The sequence below is a fragment of the Notolabrus celidotus genome, chromosome 3, assembly GCF_009762535.1.
Source record: "Notolabrus celidotus isolate fNotCel1 chromosome 3, fNotCel1.pri, whole genome shotgun sequence".
Classification (NCBI taxonomy): domain Eukaryota; kingdom Metazoa; phylum Chordata; class Actinopteri; order Labriformes; family Labridae; genus Notolabrus; species Notolabrus celidotus.
In genome coordinates this window covers 12,325,628-12,348,219 of record NC_048274.1, presented here as the reverse complement: position 1 = coordinate 12,348,219, position 22,592 = coordinate 12,325,628, and the positions used below count along the sequence as shown (strand labels likewise).

Sequence of the window (22,592 nt, the reverse complement as noted above, 5' to 3'; positions counted from 1 at the left end):
AAGATGTAATCAGTTTTTTGGCTTTCTTTTTGCCAGATGACTCCTAAGTTTAGGGTTAGTGTTAATTATTATACAGTTAATTATCAAAAGCATCAGTAGCTTACTTCATAAAGGCACAGGAAACACAGCCACATGCTCATATAGGTAGGGTCATTTTCAGCAGACCAGCTAAATGAAGCCACATCAAATCACTTTGAGGGACAGTGGGGGTCGCAAGTCTTTGGCACCTATATTTTGGGGGTTGCAGGCTGAAAAGTTTGGGAACCCCTGAAGTATGCTCTTGAGTCTGGTGACTGCTCGCAAGTCAGGGCCTTCACATCTGGCTTTCAGGGGTGTCTAACCGAGCTGGGACCACAGTGCAAACAATGGCTTAGTCCTGTTGTGTTGGAAATCTGGTCCTAGATGAACCCATTGCTTTATGAATGATGTACTGACTTGTAATGCTTTCTTTTCATGTGCATGTCTAAGGCTGACTTGATGTCATGCAATGTCATTTAAAAGAACAACTTTGCAGACATGTTAACAGTGCAGCCGAAGCCACTTCTGACACATTCTTCATGACTTTTATCAACTCACAAACATTTGGATGAAAGCCAGTTAACTTTTCGTTAAGACCCACTTTCACCGCATTACTTTGCTGTCTAAATGCTTGAAACCATCACTAGGCTATCTGATTTTTGATATCAAGTTAAATAATTTCCATACAGCTGCGTCATCATTTCCTGCAAACTTTTCCTTTTTTCCCTCCTCTCATTGCATGCAGTTACACGGAGGAGACAGTTTTTCCGCAGAAAAAAAAAAAACAGGCAGTTTCAGTCTGCAGAGACAGACAGCGACACAGACTCAGTCAGCTACAGAATGGATCACTGAACTAAAGTCTGCAACAGCACAGAAACACAGGTAGGCTGTTTGTTTCAACTCATTACGTGTGAAAAATGAAGAACTATGACCTTTTTGAGAAACTTGTAGCATCTTTAGAGAGCTGTGCTTATATGGAAAAGCAAAAAAATCTTCGTATTTGTTTGTTTGTTGTGACTTTGATGTGAACAGCATGTCTGAGGTTTATTAACTTCATACACGCTGATGTTGTTCGATGTTTGCAAACCGTCTTAATCCTCTGTTTGATGTTGAAAAGAAAAAGTGCTCCTTCTTTTATTTAGTGCTGCATTTCTACGAGTTGGCCTACAGGGGGCGCCTCAGCCTTTAAATTTGCACCCATCCATATACTCAGTATCTATGCACTCTTGACATTGCTGATGCTCTCACCTGTGTTTACCTTCTACTTTCATGTCCTCACAAGTTTCACTTCAATTATTCTTTATGTCTCTATGACACATCTGCCAAACCCACCCTACACACATGCACACACACTGTACTAGCTTCAGTGTGACACATCACCTCATTACACTACATTTGCCTTCAAGGTTTCTCAGTCAGTGACGTTATAGCTGCTGTGTGGGGAGAAATGCCTGAGATAAAGGAATGTCCTTGTGCTTAACTTTTCTCGTTGCTGTTGGCACGACATGCTGGCTGCTCTTATTCAAAGCTTGTTTAAGAAGCTGTAACATGGTACTTATGAAACGTCTAGAGTTTAGACAACACAATTTAACACACGTTTCCTGCTGTTTGAGAACGGATTATTGTTTCTACTTTATCTGTCTCTACTGAGTGTTTTTGTAAGTGATTTTATGCACACTTAGATACTCAGTAGCTCACTTAAATTGAAACATCAACTGTGCTGCTCGCTTTTATCAGCATCATTCATCTTCTGAGATCAGCACTCAACTTTTAATGGATTGAGAAAAAAACATTTCATATTTTTCATCTATTCCTTAACACCAGCCTGTTAAGGAATATACAATCCTTCGATGTATTAAAGATAAACATTTTGATTAAAGATAAATTACATTTAGGGGTTAAAGCTCCTACTTTTAACCAGTACAAACCAGGCTTTACTAAAGCCTGGTTTTACTTCTTCATTGAGATAGATAGATCTTTATTTGTCCTTAATAGGGAAATTTGTCGTCACTGTCTGTACAAGAATATGTATATAAAACATACACAATGAACACCCACCCAGCCTCACAACAATGGTGCACATCAATACACATATATACACACCGGACACATATATACACACCAGACACCGGACACATATAACACACAGGACACATTACTGGGGTATTTTGTTAAGGAGATGACTCTAAGCTGTAGCTATTCCATTGTGGCTGCTGTTGTGAGCACTACATACTTGTGTTAGAGTGTCAGCGTCACTCTGCATTTCTGCACCTGAATGCTAGCTTGCTGTGTGATTTCCTTGCAAGTCATATTGCCAGTTTCCAGTCCCAATATTACTCACTGTTACTTGTTTGTTTGTGTGTTTGTTTGTTTGTGCATAGGAAACTATGGTGACACTCGAGCGTATAATGTCAGGGTTGGAACTGATAATTGGTTGAGCAGCAGTTGATCATACTGCAATTATTGCAGAGTAGAAAAGAGAGGAGACTTCAGAGGCGATGGAATGAAGTGTTCAAGTACAATGCTAGCCAGTGGACCAATCAAAGGGCTTGCTGTATGCATCAATTCAATGAATAGTCACATTTTTGAGGAGGTGCATGTCAGGCCATGTGTGTAGGCGTCTTTGTAGGAACAGGGCTCCTCGGACCTATGGTACTGTATATTCTACTACGGCTTACATTCAATGCAGAAGTACAAACCAGATTTGGCGCCCCCCTCTGGACAAAGCAGTATCTTTTCTCTCTGCTGATTTTGTCCTTTACATATGAAAGTAGCTGTTTTCAAGCAAGAAATATCATCCTGCTTTATTAGGACAGTCAGATGTATCACTCATTGAGAATCTTAGCCTGGGAAGAAATAAATAAAGACTGTTATGGCAGCAAACAGTTAATCACTTTGTCTGTCACCTACCCCGGGGCAGCTGTTTTAGACATGAAAATTAACTTAATACAAAGAGTCGATCTTCATGCTGATGGTCTTTATGATGGTCATGTAGAGGATCAGTATCAATTTTAGTTTTTTTCATAATCAATAAAAACTTCTCACTGGAGCTTTAATGATTTGACTTTAGCTAACTAGACACTAAAGCTGATACTTTTCTGTCAATTAACCTAAAACTTTTTATCTTGATTAATCAAGATAGTTTTCTCTGTTAGATGTCATAAAGTTGTGAGAAATGGTGATACGTGTCTCCCGATTTCCTCAAAAGTTTTGTTTTTCCACGACTGGGAGATGCTTTGGAGGAATGAAGAAACCAGAAAATATTCTCAGTCAAGAATTTCGAGTTTTTATGGTCTCCATGGGTCACAGGCTGTAAACTAGTGTCAGAGAGGAAGAAATTCAAGCACACAGTCAGAGAGAGGTTTGAAATGTGCCTCAGGCTGCAAACTCATCAACATCTAAATAAGCTAAAAGCTTTCCCTCCTGGTTTTTCTCTCCAGTAAATAACCATATTCGAAAATTCAAGATTGCTTTGCATACATACAGGATATTACTAAAAAAGCACTATTTGCAGTACAACATTTCTGTCCCTCTGCTGAAAACACTTCTTATTTTTCTGCATATTTTGAGAGGGGGAGGATGTCCTTACTTGTCTTTATGTCTGTCAAAGCTGTCAGGATGTAACTCAGGCCGAGCTAGACTTGTCAACTTAATCCTGGAGTAGCCTCAGGTCTGGTCCCGAAACCTGATATGGTGTTCATTGCAGATAATATATTTTTATTGTGGCAGGTAAATGGGAAAGTTAGTTACACTTTAAAGGGTTAAATACATCCATACTCCACTAAAACTCCTGGGAACATCCAGGAGCTAGAAAGGAGGAATCTGAGGTGAATTTTTGGCGCGTAGGTGGAAAAATCCCCACAGAGCTGCAGAATAATCCCCGTGACTGTTTTGGGATTTGAGTTTCATTGAGGATCCTTAACAAACACTTGCAAAGTTAAGGGATTATTTGATAAAATAATCACTTACACAGTCTGGCTTCAGCAGGTGTAGATGAGAGAAAAGGTGTTAAATCTAAAGCTAACGGGAGTTTAAAGAAAGTTTTTTAGCTTGGTGTAATGGATGTTCGGATTTCATCAAATAAAAAGTGATTGTACACGTGGAGCAGCCACATGCCATGTTTTGATTTCAGCTCTCTTTGGTGCTTCCATGTTGCACAAGAAGAGGATGTGGCTTTTAATGAGAAATCCAGACGGCACTGCGATCAATAAAAAACTTGAGAGAGAGCATAAGCTTAGGTTACGTTCTGGAACAAAACATCCCTGAAACCAGGGGCTCTTTTGTTGCTCAGTCAGTGTGGACCTGCAGAGGTTTCAGGAAGGACACTCTCTTTACGAGGCCTTGCAGTGGCTCTCTGAGAAAAGCTGCACAGTGGCGCGGCTCTATAGGCCTCCTGCTGACTCCATGTTACACACTGTGATGACGGATGTCTGGCTTTTTGTGACTTCCTCTGTTCCCATGTCTGTGGGATGATAAGACACCACAAGAGGCTGTGTGCAGTGCTGCTTTTATAGATGGGTAGTGCTTCAACATATGTGGTGAAAATGTTAAACTTAAGGATCAATATTAAGCGTTTGTGATAGTTTGGTCGATATATTTTGACGAGAAGTGGTAAGAAAGTTCATAAAAATATTTTGTTGCTAAAATTCGTTGTTAAATCTTAACTTTGGCAGCAGCTCACGGAACAATCTCAAATTTATAACCAAAACATCATCCAGCTTTTATGGTGTTGGTCCTTTTCATATGAAATAGTTTGTCACTCTTCCTCTTCCTCCTCCCTGTGATATCTTGTAAAAACAGTCTAAAGACCGAACTCTTTCCTTTCAACATTTAATTGCCATCATGAAGACATGCTAGACCAAATTCTGTCTTTAACAGTTTGTATTTTATTTGTTGTTTGTACAATGGTGATAGCTTTCTGGCCAAATCAAGCTTGGTTTTATTTGGGATTTAATTTGATCATTACTTGAATTCCACCATCAGTCAAAGTTTTTATTGTTGCCTCTTCTCTGTGTGTGCTCTTTTTCTACCATTACATCTTGAGAACACAATCAGGAAGTTGTGAAAGATACAATTTTGAATCTTTCAGTCCACTGAGACTCAAAGATTGCTGGATAGAATCTGATTGGCAGAGGTCAACGGTTGAAGTCACTGTGATCTTAGAAAAACATAATGACTTGATACAATGCTCACTTAGACTTAAGGATGAACCAAGTGGAAACCTCTGGTCTCAAACTATGAAGCCCATGCGGAAGTGTCATAAACTGCAATTCATCGAGAATCCTCTTGAGGCTGGCTGAAGAAAGACCGGAAACCACATAGACAAAGAGGATCTTTACAGCAGAAATAAAAATGTTTACAGCCTGGTTCAAAAAATGTTTTGGCTCTATGTAGCTAATTTCTCTATCGGCACACACTGTACAAAGGGGGATTTTTTTCTAACGCAACGGTTCAGAAGATATTGATTTTACGAGTTTTTGCCCAAATAAGGACATGACTGACTTGACTCCCGGACGGGAACACATAGCTGTTGGCTGAGAGGTTTAAACTCCGCCCCTTTACGTCACACTCTGCCTGGTTCAGTTCCGCATTCCAATATGGCTGCCGCCGTCGATTTGCTTCAAAACAGCGCTCAGGAACAGATGGGTGATGTCACGGATACTACGTCCATATTTTATACAGTCTATGGGATGAACTCATTTCATTTTGTATGTGAAAGGAAAAGGTGACTATCATCTTGTATTCTTCCTTTTCTTGTGAATGAGTTATCGCAGCAATCCCTGGAGCACATTTTCACACATCTGCTCCTTTTCTTATTTCCCTTTTTATTTAAACAATCTAGTTATTAAGCTTTATCACATAGCCCTAAACCTCAGGCACCTTTTTGATCTTTTACTGCAAGAAGGGTCGACTGACAAACACATGCTCTTCTGAAACACAGAGATACATATATTCTTTTGTAAATCCTTGTGGTGTTACCTCTCCTGATTAATGTTGTGCTGCTGTTTTATATTTATGAAATGTTGCAAAATACAACCCCACCCTCTGTCCAGGTCTCGGTTTGTCAACAATGATAGATGTTAAAGAAATGTCTGGGTGGTGGTGTGGGGCACAATCATGACGCAGTGATTCTATTCTTCGAAATGCTCCGTGTATAAATTGACTTGTTTCGACATCATGATAAATCAGATTCAAAAGCAGTGGAGAGTTTCTAATTAAATCTTGTATCCTAGCAGTAACAGTCTTCTTACATAAGATGATCCGCTTAGTTAAGATGATCCGTCATGTTCATGCCTTGAGTGCAGATACGTTTGATTTGATTTGTGCTGTTTTAGAGGATCCGTAAAAAAGCGTTAATGTACTTCACTCTCATCCTTTGTCTCTTCATCTTTCCTCTGCTGTGTGATCAAGAGAGGTGCTTCATAAAACAAACTGTTTACTTTGCTGGTATTTTAAACAGATGAACAGATGAGTACATTTATACGGCTGCTGCCCACTCCACCACTGAGAAACATACCGCACGAGTTTGGAATTCATGTGGCTTTCTCATCCTGTTGTTGTCTGGTATTTGTAGAAATGTGACCAAAGAACATGCTCAGTCTGAAATGTTTTACGAGCTCACATTACAAAGACGCTCTGTATTATTCTGTGAATCGCACTGAACCACTGCATGGCGAGAGCTAAGTGTTTTCAATTGCTTGGAGTTAACTCAAGCTTTTGGGGGGATTTTTTATATTTTGGGTGAATATTTTCATTTTTGCGGTCAGCCTAAGTTTGGACATGTGGTTCGGCCATGTATGACTTATTGAGAGGTATAAAACTTTGGAATGTAATTATATATATTGAATTTGTCACTGCTTTGAGGATAACTTCAGACAAGTTGGAAAAGATCTCTTACCTCTTACAACAACCAACATCAATAATGCTTGATTGACACCGATTGTTGCACCTGTAGCCACGCCCACAAGTGATGTCACAGTGTACCTGAATATATAGCTTCATCACTGCACTAAAGTGAAACTTTAAACCACAAGAGGTCAACAGCAACAAGACTTTCTGGAGCTTTTTCACTACTCTTTAAGTTTTTGTTTAAAATTTTATTTGATAAATAACTTTGTGAAGCTCTACATGCCCACTTAGCTCTATAGTGAAAACTCGACCTGACAAAACATTTCCATTTCTATTTTTTAACAAACTTTTTTTTTACACAATCTTGAAGATTTAACTAACCTCTCAGCTAGGTTCAACATTTGCACAAATACAGATAATTTTGTTGCATAATGCTAACTTTTATTTTGAATACTCAAAGCTTTTTTTTTTTTTTTTTTTCATTTTTCACATAGAACAGAATGACAAGACAAGACAAGGCATGATAACTTAGGGTGGTTACACCTCAGTGTCTGACATTCTCATTCAAGCCAGGTGGGATAATTATGTATTTGCATACGATTTTAAATGCATGACTAGCAGCAGTATGCAACCAAGCGCATTTATCAAATAGGGAAGCATCATTATAAGGTAAAGTTAGAATACTAACTTCCATGTTCTGTTTTTATACAGTTATCAAACTTATAGTTATAACCAAATTTTAGAGGGAAGCATAAACTTACACCAGCACGCACAGATCGATTGTGGTTGGCGGCCCCTGGTGGGCACATAAACACACACACACACCACTTTACGATCTTGCCATCACTCACTTATATTTATAACAACTTCAGTTTCTAGAAAGTTGTCAGTTTTTTTTATATTTTGGTGAGGGTATTTTTTTTTGGCCTTTTATTGGATAGGAAAGCTGGAGATGTGTGGAGCAGAGAGTGGGGGAAAACATGCAGCAAGTGGTCAAAACTGGGAGTCGAACCTGTGACTGCTGCCACAAAGACTTTAGCCTCTGTACCATAGACTGTATAAAATATAGACGTAGTATCCGTGACGTCACCCATCTGTTTCTGAAGAGCTGTTTTAAGGCCAATCGTCGACCATATTGCTGCTGTCGAGCGATTGTGACGTAAAGAGGCGGGCTTTGAGTCTCCTAGCCAACAGCTACAGTGTTCCCGCCTGTCAATCAAGTCAGCTGTGCCTCTCATTAGAAGACTCGTAATCTCAATATCTTTGAAATTGCCGCGTTAGAAAAAAATTCACCCCCTCACAGTGTGTGCCGATTGAGAAATGAACGATCCAGACTACACTTGTCTTTTGTACCAGGCTGTAAACATGTTTATTTCTGCTGTAAAGATCAGCTTTTTTGAATTAGTGTGTATGTGGTTTCCGGTACTTCCGGAGCCAGCCTCAAGCGGATCCTCGATGAGCTGCAGTTTTTAGCACTTCTGCATTGGACTCATGTTTTTATGACATGCTTATAACACTAGGGCCAATAATAAGTTACATTTCAACTTACTGCAACAGTTTAATCCTGTTTTATGTAATTTAGTTTTACACCTAATTGGTAGGCCAGGTTAAAGGCGTTACAATAGATTATATGAAATGTATTAGTGTTGTCATTGTTTGCTTTTGTTTCTCATATAGTTGCATCAGTGATAACTTCAAATTGTATTATTAGCTAAAAAAAAGTCCTCAGATGAACATTTAATTATGTTGCAGAACTGAATTCTACTAACTTAAAGTAGTTATTTTTACAATATGAAATAAACACCAAATGTTTCTTCCACCACTGGCCTTGAATTGAAACTAGTGTCTCTGAAATGTATGAGTGCATGTGGATAACGCAGATTCCACATGCACTGCTGTATAGGAAGCTGGGAAACACATGTGAAAGACATCTTTGTGCGGGGCTCAAATGTATTCTCATTGAGTGGAGGTTTTCAGCTGCGTGACAATGCGTGTGTGCAATGCTGGCAACATACTCTCATCTCATCAGCAGCCTTCATCTCGTGAATATTCATCCAAACTCCTCATCCTCACGCTGACAATAAACAAGGGACAGAGAGCATGAATGCCTGGCTGAGGAGGAGGAGGAGGAGGAGGAAGAGGAGGAGGAGGGCAAGAGGGGCAAATCCTGAGGAAAGTGGGGGGCAAACAACCCGGTTCCATGGCAACAAGTCCTGCCCTCCACTCTGTCTGCAGCAGGCTGAGAGAGGGGAGGCAGGAGGACTTTTTTTTTTCCTTTTTTTTTTGTCGGTTTTTGTTGGAAAGACATTAGACGGAGTTTACTGTGCAGGGCAGGTAACCAGCCAAAGTTTTCCAACGCGGAGACGAACTGGATTTACGCGCCGCAAAAAGGGATTATAACCTGGGAATGTCAGCAGCAGACATGGACGTGGGGAGAAACTCGGAGGTAAAAGCCGTCTGATTTTAATACCATTATTGACTGGCTACAAAAAGGAAGGTCAAACTTACAGCTAGTAATGAAAGGGAAACATGAAAACTGAAAAAAGCTGTGTTAAAAAAGTTGCATTACGCGTTTAAATGTAGTCCTTATCTCCACGTGACCATATTTGGTCATCGGCATGTTAAACGATGAAGCTCCGGCTAAAACACCGGACTATTTTCTCTTCTTCTGACCCTTTGAATGAAGAAAAATGTCCCAGCGGATACAAGCAGTGACTGTGTGGGTTGTAATTAGACCAAGTTATCGCGCAGACGTCCAACAAATCACAGCAGCAGCAGCAGATAAAAAGAAACAGGACTCAGGATCAGATACTTTTCCTAAGGGGGTGGTCTTTTTATATAAAACTCACAATGTTTGAGCTTTGAATGTTTGCTCTTTTTATTCCATGCAGCTTTCTATGACAGTACTCACAGATTGTAGACATTGCAAGCAGCTTTCATTGTGTTTTCCTTTGCACTGTAAATAGTATACAGGCTATTTCTACAGATATGGTCCAGATACAGTTGTGCTCATAAGTTTCCATACCCTGGCAGAATTTATGGTTCCTTGGGTAGTTTCTGTTGTCTTTATGATATAAAAAGAGTAAACACAGTTGCTTAATAAAACATTTGCTTCACCCAACCACCAACCATGAGTGAAAACAATGAGTTTTTCTCTTATCTTTCATATTCCCTGAAAAATGGCCCAAAAAATTCACAAATTCTGCCAAACTTATGAGCACAACTATATGTAGGACAACCATCTACTGTATGTGACCTATACTGTTCACAGATGTGCAAAAAGTACAGGTTTAATGTTGTAATATTAAATGGCAATTATTTTGCAAATGAGGTACCTCTTTTGCATTCACCTCAGGATTGTAGTTTTAGAATATTCTGTCAGATTTTGTAGCTTTGCTTGTTAGTTAGTTTATAAATTAGGGGTGGAGTCTGTATTTCTAACCTAACATAAGTGTTTTTAGTTTAAAACTTTTTGACATTAGGTTTAAATTTCAGACATTTCACACAGTTTCTTCCTGATCATATTTGAAACAGAAAGATTGTTATTTTTGAACATGCTATTTTCATCTTGTACTCACTTGATGACACTGTCTGGTTCATGTAGCACATGATTGTGTGAATTTGGTCCTGATCTAGATCTGGATAATCCAATTATTTTTAGAACCACACTGTTTATTTAGTAAATGCTGTCACTGAGTGCTCTGTAGACTAAATATGATAAGATTTGGGTCCATCATGAATGTTTGTAAAAAGTTTTCTCAACAGATTACAAGCGGTATCCTTATGATCTTATCATACGCTCTGTAGTTCAAACCGCAGAGATGTGACTGGTTTTCTTTTGCTCTCCTTTTCCCCTGAAACTCTTTCTATTGTGTAATCAAACAATGACCTTCCCCTCTCTCACTGGACAGGACTGTCAACACAAAGCTATTGAGGAAATTCTTCCCTGGTCTCTATTCTGTTTAACAGCAGTGAGCCTGGCCTATAATCAGACGCTTTTAAAGGGACCATCGCTCACTCAACACCACTTTTAAAGACTTCTTTCCTTCTACGTATATCATGACGTATACCATTCATCCAGAGACAAGGACAGGGTTTAATGGGAATCTTTAAAACTTAACAATACTTGTTTACACAATGAGTCACTAAACTGAGAACAATCCACATCTTTGTTAAAATGAAAGAGTTCTTGAGGAAATAGTCCACAGCAACAAGGTGTGTGGGCTTTTACCTTATCAGTTGAGACATGACAGCTGGGTGTGTTTCAATTACATTCAAAATGTGCATGTCAAAGTGCTTTAGATAATAATTAACATTGAGAATTGATATCTGAATCAAGTCAGATATCTTAATGAATCATTAAACTTTGAGTCAGGAGTTTGCAAATATTTCATCCAGCTTAAACGTCATGGACAATTGATTCAAATGATGAGGTTACAGCTTCCCTTATTGTGGTTTTTAAAGATGTTATTCCCTCATGAGATTCAACATCATAATCTTCGATTGTTGATAGAAGAGAGCATCATAAATTAGAGGTGCTGTCTTTTCTTGTTTGGTCTTTTTTAAGTTGAACTTGTGCTTCACATGTTTTCATGGAATGATCTATAAAGTTTGAGGTGCTGTTATAGGAAGTTCAAGATTCAAGAAAAGTCTAATGTTTGGTGCAGAAGTCACATTTTAGGCCTGGAGCTTGTTTTTGGAGGATCTTTGCTGTCTAACACTGCTGAACAACAGCTCTGACGAAACATTTCAGTTCATGGTTTTGCTGAAGGGCTTTGCTGTAGCTGTTCAGAGTGGAGGGAGTATTTTTATCTTTAATTTCTTCATAGCAGATTTCTCAATCAGATATCTTCCCCAGTGTTGTTCAGGTCACAAGACTGCCTCCCTTGGCTGCCTTTAACCCATCGTCAGCTGAAGATACCAACCCTTGAAAAAAAGTGCTTCTTCAGAAAAGAAAACTCACGTCCTATTTTAGTTACCCCATGACGCTTCTGTTCCTTTATGTCAGTAAGCTAGAAATTCTTTGTTGTAGCGTTTTATTGTAGCACAGTTGGGACCCATTTAAAGCTATATTTTGAATGTCAGGGGCTGTCCTGTTGTCTGCCAGTGCTAAATCAAACTCTTGTGTGGAGACACAGATTTATAATCCTAGCCCTACAGCCTCTGACTTTGCTCTGTAACTTGTTGCTATAGATCATGCACTGAGATAGATTTACTGTACAGAAATAAAACAAAACAACATCCACATTTTTATTTGTGTGTTTAATATTGAAAGCAGTTTCTCATTATGCAAATTAAATTTGGTGACGTTTGATGTTTTAATGGGAAGCATATGCTACCATACCATGACATCACCATGTCAGCATTGACATGCTGGGAAATGTTCTGCCTTTTTGTATTCAGAATGTTAATTCAAAACACTGAGGCACTTTGCTGTCAGCTTTGAAGTCTGAACACAAACACTGTCGGCAGTGTTTGTGAACCTTTCAGCTCTTAAACACTTGTCTGAACCTGTTCATATTCAGAATTCAGAATAAATAGTGTGTTTTCCTTAAAATGTGTGATTTGCATATCCTCGTCATAAAGCAGAAGATGATCATCTATGATAAATTGCTGGTGTGTTTTTCTTGGAGCGTAACTCTCTTAGTGCCATAAATCTGCACACCTTGACTTGCCAACAAATTACACATCATTTAGGCCAAATAACTGAAACTACTTCTTTAACTTTATTATAGTACACATGATGACTGCTCTTATGAAATCACCTTCAGTTATCTCAATTCTCTCCAATATTCCTCATGTCAAGAGCTGCAAAGCTACTGGAACCAGAGAACAATCTGAAGTCACTTTTCAGTCATTTTTTTGTCTCTGTTTTTCCACTTTTTGCTCAAGAAAGTCTGAATTATCAAACTGTTTGATAAAGATTGTTTAAAGAGTGCTTTCAAAGTGCATCATTTTAATTAAACTTATTCTTTCAAAGCAGAAAGTCCACTCTTGGCTGAACATGTTTAACTGCTTAAAGTGGATCAACATTGAGAGATACTCCCCTACACAGAACGAGCATCAACATAGGTGATGTATAGGTTGAGAATGTTCTTGTTTGCTAGACTCATCTCTGACTCTAAGACTGAGCCAAACAAGCATCCATCTGATCGTATTCATGTCCTTGGGGAAGTCAAACTGTGTGTGTCAGAGGTCATCTCTGTGACATACACTCTGCCCCCCCTGCTGCAGCTCAGATGGTTAAGCCCGTTTTCCACATGCCTGCCTCTGCAGCTGTGCATGCTCATATCTAGGTTACACAGACGTTATTTTTTTCCTCTGTTTCCTCAAAGAGAAAACATGCCATGATCAGTCTGAAAAAAGAGCTGAAACGGCTAAAAAAAGGAGATAAAAAAAGATTGTGAGAATTGGTTCCACCTGGTCTGCAGAGCTATACAGTGGCAGCATGTGGTGAAGGGCTGGGTAATTATATAGGTATGGCTGTGTGCAACTGCCAGTAGCATCAACCTTGGTGGTTTTCTTTTATATGGAGACACATTAAGGCTGTCAGTCTTTAACTGCTTTCCAGAGACAGTAGGTGAATTAAAGATTTAGCATAATGCAGCAGTTTCTGGAAGACAAATGAATTCTTTGTTACCTGCAGCACAAGCTTTTATGTATGCACAGTGCACATGTCTTTTTTATGTGGCTGGTGTAGACCTGAGTTCACTCTCTACCTTCAGCTGAACTCTTGCAAAGTTCAGTGTAACATGTTCTGCCTCATCTCAAGCCTCTTTTTGTCTGTAACGGACAAAACTGTTCTCTCTCCAGGTATTCAAACAATGGCGTGGATCAGTGTGTGGGCTCATGCCTGCCAGTGCGTTATGACGTGCAAAAAGAGTTGAGAATTTGCAGACTTTTCACTCTTCCTTTCCACCATGGCTTCTTGGCTGCATGTGATGCTCTGCAGTCTTAAAGAAAAGACCTTGAAGTCAGGCTGCTGATCAGCAGAAAACGAGGAACAGGTTGGCCAAAAAAACACAGACGAGCATTCAGCAGAAGAAGAGTGTTTTAGCTTCTGTTTTGGAGGCTGCTTCACAAAGATCTTAGTTTGTCCATTGTAACATCATTAAATTCCTAAATTAAATTGTGCCGGCTCTCCTAGCTTTTACATCAAGTGCCAGGTGCATGAAAGGAGCATATTTGAGGTCTTTATTGAATGAAAAAGAAACCCTTGGCGTGAGATGCAGGTGTTTCTGCCTGATTCCTGTGCTTTCTTTCACCTTCTGAAAACATTCTGAATATTTTGAATGCAGCCGCAGACTGATGGATAAGGCAAATATTAGTACATTCCTCCATGTAGCAGAGTGAACTGTGAATCAGATCGTCTGTCAAAAGTGACAGGGCCAAGGACGTGTGGATTTTGAAAGATATTTACCCAATAGGCCTCCTCTCTTTAACACACACACGCCTGCACACACAGGCAGACAGCTGATAAAAGACTTACTTTTTAACCACATCTCCCTCTCAAGGACGCAGGGAACACAAAGGGCTCTTTATGCAAGCCCAAATAGTCTAATGGAGACACTGTTGAAGCCCCATTTCATGAATCTGCTCTTGTTGCAGGAGGAAAATATGTGTCATTGATATGCGTTTCTTGTAATCAATTACTCTGTGAGTGACAAAACCAGGAAAAACTCTGAAAAGGCCAAACTAGGCCACGAAGATGAGGGTGTCGAGTATCTCTTTGGGATTTCATTTTTTAAATCTGGTCCAAAAAGACAACCTCTCTGTTATTGGTTTGAAAAAAATGGCAGTACAAGCTTTCATGTATGAAATGGAGAAAGATAACTTTTACCTCTCCACGGCTTTCTGTCTGTGTCTTATTCGACAAGGCTGTATGTAACAACAGAAAAAAACAGATCAAGAGACAGTTAAGCAGATGGCATGTGGTGTAAATGTAATGTTCTGGGAGTAATGATGTTTAAAACAGAGCAAATATGCTTACTGTATACAAAGATTTATTATGTCTCTACTTCATCCAGTTGTGCAAAAGTGATGCCGTAAAACTGCAATGACAGGTGGTTACAAATAGCTTTGGTGATGTAATTCGGCCCCGCCTACTTACTTGCTGACAATATGGCGAAGAATGATAGATGGGATAAAGATAGAGACCCCAGCATTACAGGTTCTTGTGCCAGGTTATAGAGGGCTCAATGCCTTATGTGTGTTGTCTTGTTGTGTCAGTGTCAGTGTTACTTATGTTCTTCCTCTACTCTGCTAATCTGGAGCTTACAACACTGCAGAAGCTGTAGTCAATCGTGAAGCCACAGAGCAGTCATTCTGGGTGTTATACCCCCTTTTATAGCAGAACATTGAGAAAAAGTCTTCACATTTTTGAGGAATGTACACATGGAAATAAATCAGCATGATAGGAACTCATTATGATGAGACAAAAACATGTTTGAGAAACTGTGTTCCACACGTATTTTGATGTTAAAGTTTGATTCATGTTCCATCTGTTTATATGGAGGAGGTAGGCTTTGTGACATCTGTTTTTCTCACCCTGCTTCATCCAACACTTAACTCACCCTTCAACTTCAAGTGCGTCATCAATACTTTCATTCATTGGCGTGAAGCAAGTGATAAATAATCTCAAGAGCAGCTCGACTTGAATCTGTCTGAATGCTCATTAAAGGTACTTCAGTGGCGTTTGTTTTCAGCAGTGTTTGTTTACAGTCGGGTTATTTCGTGAAGAGAGATGCTATCAGACCTCAGGAAGTCAGTTGGCTAACGCCTTAGTGTTTACACAGCTACGGCAATCTTGGGCCTGTGACCCATTTCTTTAATGATACTTTCCCTGAAATAGAAGAGGATAAGTTTATACAAATAAAGACTGCTCTCAACTTTATGTAACTAAAGCGTGTAGAGCTGACATCATTAGAAACGAAAGCGGGCGCATTTATTTGCTCAGTTTTTTCAATATCTTTGATTAAAGGTGAATCAAATTGAAATGACAAAAGCTTCATGTTTCGAATTAGAGAATCAGAGTTTGACTTTTACCTCCACAGTATTGTTTCTGCAGGTATTCATCTAAAACGATGTTTCACACAGCTGTGAGTCGTCTGAGTTTGATGTGAGCGTGAAGTGATGTTTTCTTTTGGTTTGATTTAGATTAATATGAAAGATTGTATTTCTCAGACTCTGCTTATTTTGGTCTCAGTTTCCTTCTTATTTTAGCTCCTCAGAATGATTTGTTTTATGTAATCATCCAATTATAGAGAAGTTATTTAGCTAATTTTTTGTCCTGGGGTTATCCAAAAAGTGTGTTTTTACAGAGTGACTCACACTGCAGCCTCGTCCAGAAATTAGCAGAGGTTATGAGATTTACAGAAACCAATTTTGATGTGTGGTAATGTATGAAGAAATGTTGCATTGTTTGATCGGTGGATAACTTACAAACTCTGGACACTGGTTAATGGAAGTCTTGACACTCCTTGCATCTATTCAGATATTCTGGATCACAGCGTCATCTCTAAGTGATGAAAATAATGATGCTAATCGGTCCTTTTAGTCACAGGAAATAGCTGACAGCAGGAATGCTCCCTCTCGCTCCTCATCTGTCTCTATAGGACTCAACTCCACTACTGGTTGGCAGGCTTCTTCATACAACAACTTCCTGTAAACAAGCCAAGCAGCCAGCACCCTCCCATCCTCCACCTCTGATGTCCTGAGATCTGCATTTGACCTCCTTATGCACCAGAACAATCACTTAGAGCCCTCTTTAAAGGGTCCTTGCTGCAATTTACAAAGAGATTTAAGAGGCCAATGACCCTCAGTTTAAAGTGAAAGGAGAGTTTAACTAACGGCTGGCGTGATCAGAGATTAAGCTCAGGAAATGTTCATCATAAAGATGTCTTAACCGTTTTCCTGCTGTCGGAGCTTTTCCATTGTCAAGTATTTCTGGCCTTACTATAAGTAATAACACTCACATGAAAGATTTAAAGTCTGGTTTGTTAAAGTATTGACAGACCATTTTTTAAATATCACACAAATATCACCTTAAATAGAAGAATTGTTGCTGAGTAAGTCCTCCATGTTTCTACAGAAGCCTGTAAAGGACCAAACACTGGCCCTAAAGATGAAATTTTGAGGAATTTTGGAAAATGTTTCCACCACTGTTGGCTGGTTTTGGAAAGGGTAGTGATTGTAAACTGCAGTCTACTTGTAAATACCGGGATATATCCGTGTAGCGAGAACAATCAATGAATCAATCTTTATTTATGTAGCGCCAAATCACAACAAATGTTATCTGAAGACTCTTTACAAATAGAGCAGGTCTAGACCGTACTCTATGTTCTATTATTAACAAAGACCCAACATCAAGACAGGATAAGATCCAGTCCCATCTTACAGACAGGACTCGGTCTGATCTCATCTTAATCCACCATGAGCAGAGCACTTTGCAGCATTTAGCAAGCTACAGTGGCAAGGACAAACTTCCTTTAACAGGCAGAAACCTCCAGCAGGACCAGACTCATGTTAGACACACATCTGCTGAGACTGAGTTGGGGTTGGAAAGAGAAATAGAGGGAGATGGAAAGAGAGAGATGATAGAGGTGAGACGGATAGTAGTAGTTGTAGCAGCTGGAGTATGACAGCAGCTGGAGTCTGGCATGTCCACAGCAGCAGGCCGTCTACGCAATGACTCAGAGGAACCTCCAAGACAAGGGAGCTCAGGGACCCCAGAAAGGTCTATGGTTAGTTACTTTAATGGGACAGGGAGACTTAAAGTAAATGATAGGCAGACAGATGAGAGGGAGGGGAAGACAGGATCCCAGTGTGTCAGTTACCCCGGCGGTCTAAGCCTATAGCACCATTACTAAGAGCTGATCCAAACTTGAGCCATCTCTATAAGCTTTATCAAAAAGGCTTAGGCAGAAACCTCGAGCAGAACCAGACTCGTGTTAGACAGCCATCTGCCTTGACCAAGTTGGGGTGGGAAAGATGAATAGAGGGAGATGAAGAGAGAGGGAGAGGTGATAGTGGTGAGCTGGATAGTAGCTCCAAAAAAGTGAAAGGATTTAATTTAACAGAAATAACAAAAGTGCATTGGATGTGATTTAATAACAATGTCTTCATCACATTTTTTGTCCACCAGGGAGCACCGATATGTTTATTTTGAAAATATCAATTACCACCGTCTGAATGTGGTCACAATAAATGATGTAGGGATCCTTATTGAATATGTTGTTTATATTATTGTTGTCTGTCAGTCTAATTTATCACCAGGAAATACTTTTCAAAGAGACATTACCGGTTTCTTTTATTCAGCGTTGCCTTTACACTTTATAAAAGTCCTCCCTGGCAGTTAATCATCCGTTAAAGTATCTATGCCAACTGAAAAAAAGCCTCTCAAAAGATCTTGTTGGGCTAAAGTATGCCAGAAACACAATGATCATTTTGTGACCTCAATTACATCAATGAAAACAAACAGACGGTAACTGAACAATACCTGCAAAACCTGAAACTCTGACACATCAAAGTAACCAGTTATAAAGCCTTCACTTTCCCAGTTTGTGCAACATCAAACCATCAACAGGCTCAGGTTGGCTTTATTTTCAAATGTACTCAGTGGCTATGATCCAGATCAACATCATGACCTTGTTTATATTCTGTGAGCTGAGCTGGTTTTTGGCAGTGATGATGTTCGGCTGTTTGATGTGAAAGTAGACATTTTCAAAATGAGGGAATATCTGTGCCAATGTCTCTGGCATAACATTGTCTACATGCTGTGTTAGATACACTTACACTTGCTCTGAGTTGGTTAATTCTTCTGCAGTGTGTATGCTGAAAATTCAACACGGAACCTGCTGTGAAGTGGGGTAATTAAAACAATGTTTTATGAGCTTGTTTTATAAAAGTTAGTAAGTTAAAGAAGAGTCATTCTATTCTTCTCTTGTAACCATGAGTGTAGAGTCAAATTAAGGTTGAGATTAGTAAACCATGTCAAGTCAGACTTATATCTACTTCAGAGTTGTTGATTTGGTGAAAAATGAAGCTAAGACGTGAGTGCAAAAGACTGCAGTTCCTCCGGTGTCCACTTGAGGCCAACTCCAAATCCAAGCACGCCTTGATAGAGCTTAAAATGACCACTTGTACAAGGCAAGGCAAGGCAGCTTTATTTGTAAAGCGCATTTCATACACGAGGGCAACTCGGCAGAAGTAAACTTGTACAAAAAAACAATTTGTTCTCAATAGCTCATATTTGGTGCAAACATTTCTTATTTTTCGAACTCCTCCCCTCCAGCAGGCGCTACAGATCACTGTGCGCCAAAACCACCCGCCATAAGAACAGTTTCTTCCCCCAGGCTGTCACTCTGATGAACACTAAACCATAACAATGTCATACCTGTCGCTGTGAAATAAACATGGATCAATACTCTCTAAACAAACATGTAAATTTACAATGTATATTTTTTATTATTTAACTCACTTACATATACTTTTTTAAATGTAAAACTACATCTGCACTACTCACCACTGCACTATTATCATACTTCATGCCTGTTTGTTGTTCTTGTTGTTCTTTTGTGTTTGTAGTTGATGTTGTTATTATTATATATTTATATTTTTATGTATGCCTTATTCTTATGGCATAGCACAGTCTATCAAGACAAATTCCTTGTGTGTTCAAGCATACCTGCCCAATAAAGCTGATTCTGATTCTGATTCTAACTCACCCGGTTTGATTATATTCTGGCTAAGAGTTGTGCACATATTTCCATAATTAGGGGTGTGGCTGATGTGATTGACAGGTGGGTATGTCGTAACGGTTTTCTACAAGGCTTAAAGCCCATGGGTAATGTAACCACAGTATGTGACTTCACTGAGACTACGTCCATGTTTTCTACAGTCCACTTTATACTTATTGCTCATAACCCTTTCATTACATTCTTGTTGTTATTGTTGGAACCTGTGTTTTGATGCAACAGTTAAGTAGTGTCAGACCAACATAAAGGCGGTGAGCTGAACTGCAAAGCCAAGTCTAAGAACATGAGTTTAACTGATCACACTTACCTTTGTCTGTGGTCCTCCTGACTGTCAGGTTTTTAACGTGAAGCTGGATCAGAGTACATCTTCTTGACAAGTTAGGATTCAATCTAAGTCTAATTTAATTTCATGTTGTGGAAAGCATGGAGTCAGAAAGTAAGGTTCACTTACTGACAGACCTTGTTTATTTTATACTGACGTATTTTTGCTCATTGTAAAGTGTGGTCTGCAGTTCTTGTTAATGTTTTATATCTTTGTGTTTGTCCGTCAGGTGAGTGAGCGGTTCGCAGACCAACATGACAGCCAACAAGAGTGCGAAGGCTGTGCCTCGTGCAGGAGGGGGTAAAGCTCCACGGGACGTCCCCGACAGGTCAGTGACTTCTGGGACAGGAAGAGTGAGCTGGTTAATGTGCACTTTCAGTCACACAGCATAGTTTCAGAGCATCTATTGACTAAATGCTTTGTTGTTTTAGACTTAAAAAAGAGACAACTGATCAGTTCGATCATTTTAAGCAGCATCCCTCTATCAATGGACAGCCTGTAGTTTTTCTTTTTTTCTCCACTCATGGAAAGAACCATCATTGATTGTCAGTCATGAAAAGACATCCAAAGATTTTGCAAACAGGATCCGGTATTCAAGATAAGGGCCCCATCCAGCTCTGAGCTGTGAGTAGTGAGCTGAAGCTTGTGGAAGCATGTTGAGAGCTGACAGTGTCCCGCTGAGAGAGGATAACAAACTTTGGGAATGATAGGTGATATCCAGAGTGTTCGTTTTTACGGCTCATAGTCTTGACCACTTTTAATAAGCACTTTCTTCAACCACAGACTCTTCCCAGGGACAGGACGACTGGTGAGAAAAGATTTTGTCTTATCTTTCATGTAGAGGTTACACATGATCGTTGTACGTCAGAGCTGTGAAGTGTAGTCTGTGTTCACACCTTGTGACGCTCTTGAGGCTGATTTTTGACCAAGATGACTGTAAATAAATCTGCTGTTGTTGAAATGCTAATTCCATTTGATTTCGTAACGCTGCTGCATCAGTGACATTATTTCTTTTCTATCCCAATCTTGTTTCTGTGCTGAGGAGGAAGTGGTGCTAAAAACACACAGGACACTTTCCTTTCACCACAAAACTTACAGCAACATTTGGCAGCTGCTCTCTGTAATTACTTGTGGTGTATATTAGACGTACTGGAAGTGGCAAACCACCCAAATGTCAATCCTAATCATTAAATTATGATGTACATAACTTAATTTTCTGGTAAATTCCTGTCCTCATGTGCTCACATTGCCCATGATGATTTGAGATCACTGTAAAGCTTGTGAGGCTGACATGCTTTGCAGATCTAGATTTTCACAGCTGAATAATGCTGCACAGTGCACTCCTGAAGCCATGAAGTGAATCAATGAACTGTGCAGCCTTCAGAGGCACAGACACGGCAGGGTAGAGCAACATAGCAGAGGAACAATACTGAGAATGTTTTGTGATCTTCTGTGAGAGAATAAATGAAAATGCAGCACTTACAGGACTCTCCCAGTTAACTGTTGTACTCAAAGAAAGCATGCTGCGCCTTTAAAGATTAAAAGCAACCACAAAGCAATCCAGAGAGGTGTTGTGGCAAACATCACAAACACAAACATGCTGACGAGGCATTAAAAGAGATGGTTTATAATCCAGAAAAGCACATTCATGAATTTATCCTATTTACTGATAGGTAAGCAAATAAATAAACCATGTATGAGATTAGAGTTTTTGTATGAATATATGAATGTATACATGAAAATGCTGACTGGTAATTAAGTTCAAGCATGTAGAACTATGATAGCAGAAGTGCTGTTTGTGTTAGCAGTGAGCTCCCGCCCTCATGGTCAGAAACAGGAAGTGGCTTGTGGTGAGCGTGCCCTGAACGCCTGAGTGAGAGCCAGAGTCCGGGTTGTGAGTGGCATGCAGCTCCTTGTACAGTACTGTATGTGTGGCCACACCAGTTGAAGCTGTCTAACTGGAGTGTGTTTTTATGAGAATCGCTGAGAGCCCTAGAACCCCCTAAAACTGCTAAATGGACAGAAATCCTGTACATTTTTCTCTTTCTATGTCATCCAAAGGTCCTCATAAGACAGGTAGCATATTATTTGTATAGTATAAGAGACATTCATAGATAACTGAGGACATTATATTCAGCATGGGGGCTGATATTTTAGTTTTTTTTAGTTGATTTAATCTGCTAATTTGTAAACAGATCAAATTTAAGTACAATAGCTGTACCTAATTCAGGGGTAGGCTCCTTCAAAGTAGCCTGCCTACAGAGGATCCATCCTTCCTGGTCTGCATGAACTGCTCTGACTGAACTTAAATGAGACAGTCTGGTCTACAGAGGATTTCCTGTTCCCACCCTTGCACTTGCATCACATAGTGATGACCCATATTGCCTAGCTATAGGTAGCTAACTCTCTAACATAGCTGGCATCATGTAACTTAACCAACATCAAAATAATTTTAGGGATCTTTCGTGCTTATATTGACTTGAAACCAAATAGTAATATTAAACTATTACTCTATTACTCAGCTGCTTGAGAGTCCACCATCTTGTTTGAATTGAAGCTGAAATAATTGCTGGATGCATCCTTTGCGGTCCTGGAAAAGAAGGACGCATTTGTCGGCTGCAATGGAAGGAGCCATCAAAATGTGACAG

General features: G+C 39.6%; 1 protein-coding gene across 2 annotated transcripts in view; it reads left to right on the top strand.

The window, feature by feature from the left end:
- Positions 1 to 781: 781 nt before the first annotated feature.
- Positions 782 to 22,592, top strand: part of dennd2b (DENN domain containing 2B) — a 62,544-nt gene continuing 40,733 nt past the window's right edge. The window contains exons 1-2 of one of the 2 annotated variants that reach the window (XM_034680247.1): positions 782 to 900; positions 20,174 to 20,272. In XM_034680247.1, the coding sequence (XP_034536138.1) occupies positions 20,199 to 20,272 (74 nt within the window). In that variant the 5' untranslated portion in view covers positions 782 to 900; positions 20,174 to 20,198. Of the gene's footprint in view, positions 901 to 8,990; positions 9,314 to 20,173; positions 20,273 to 22,592 lie in introns of those variants that run through there. The other variant, XM_034680246.1, reaches the window with a different exon arrangement.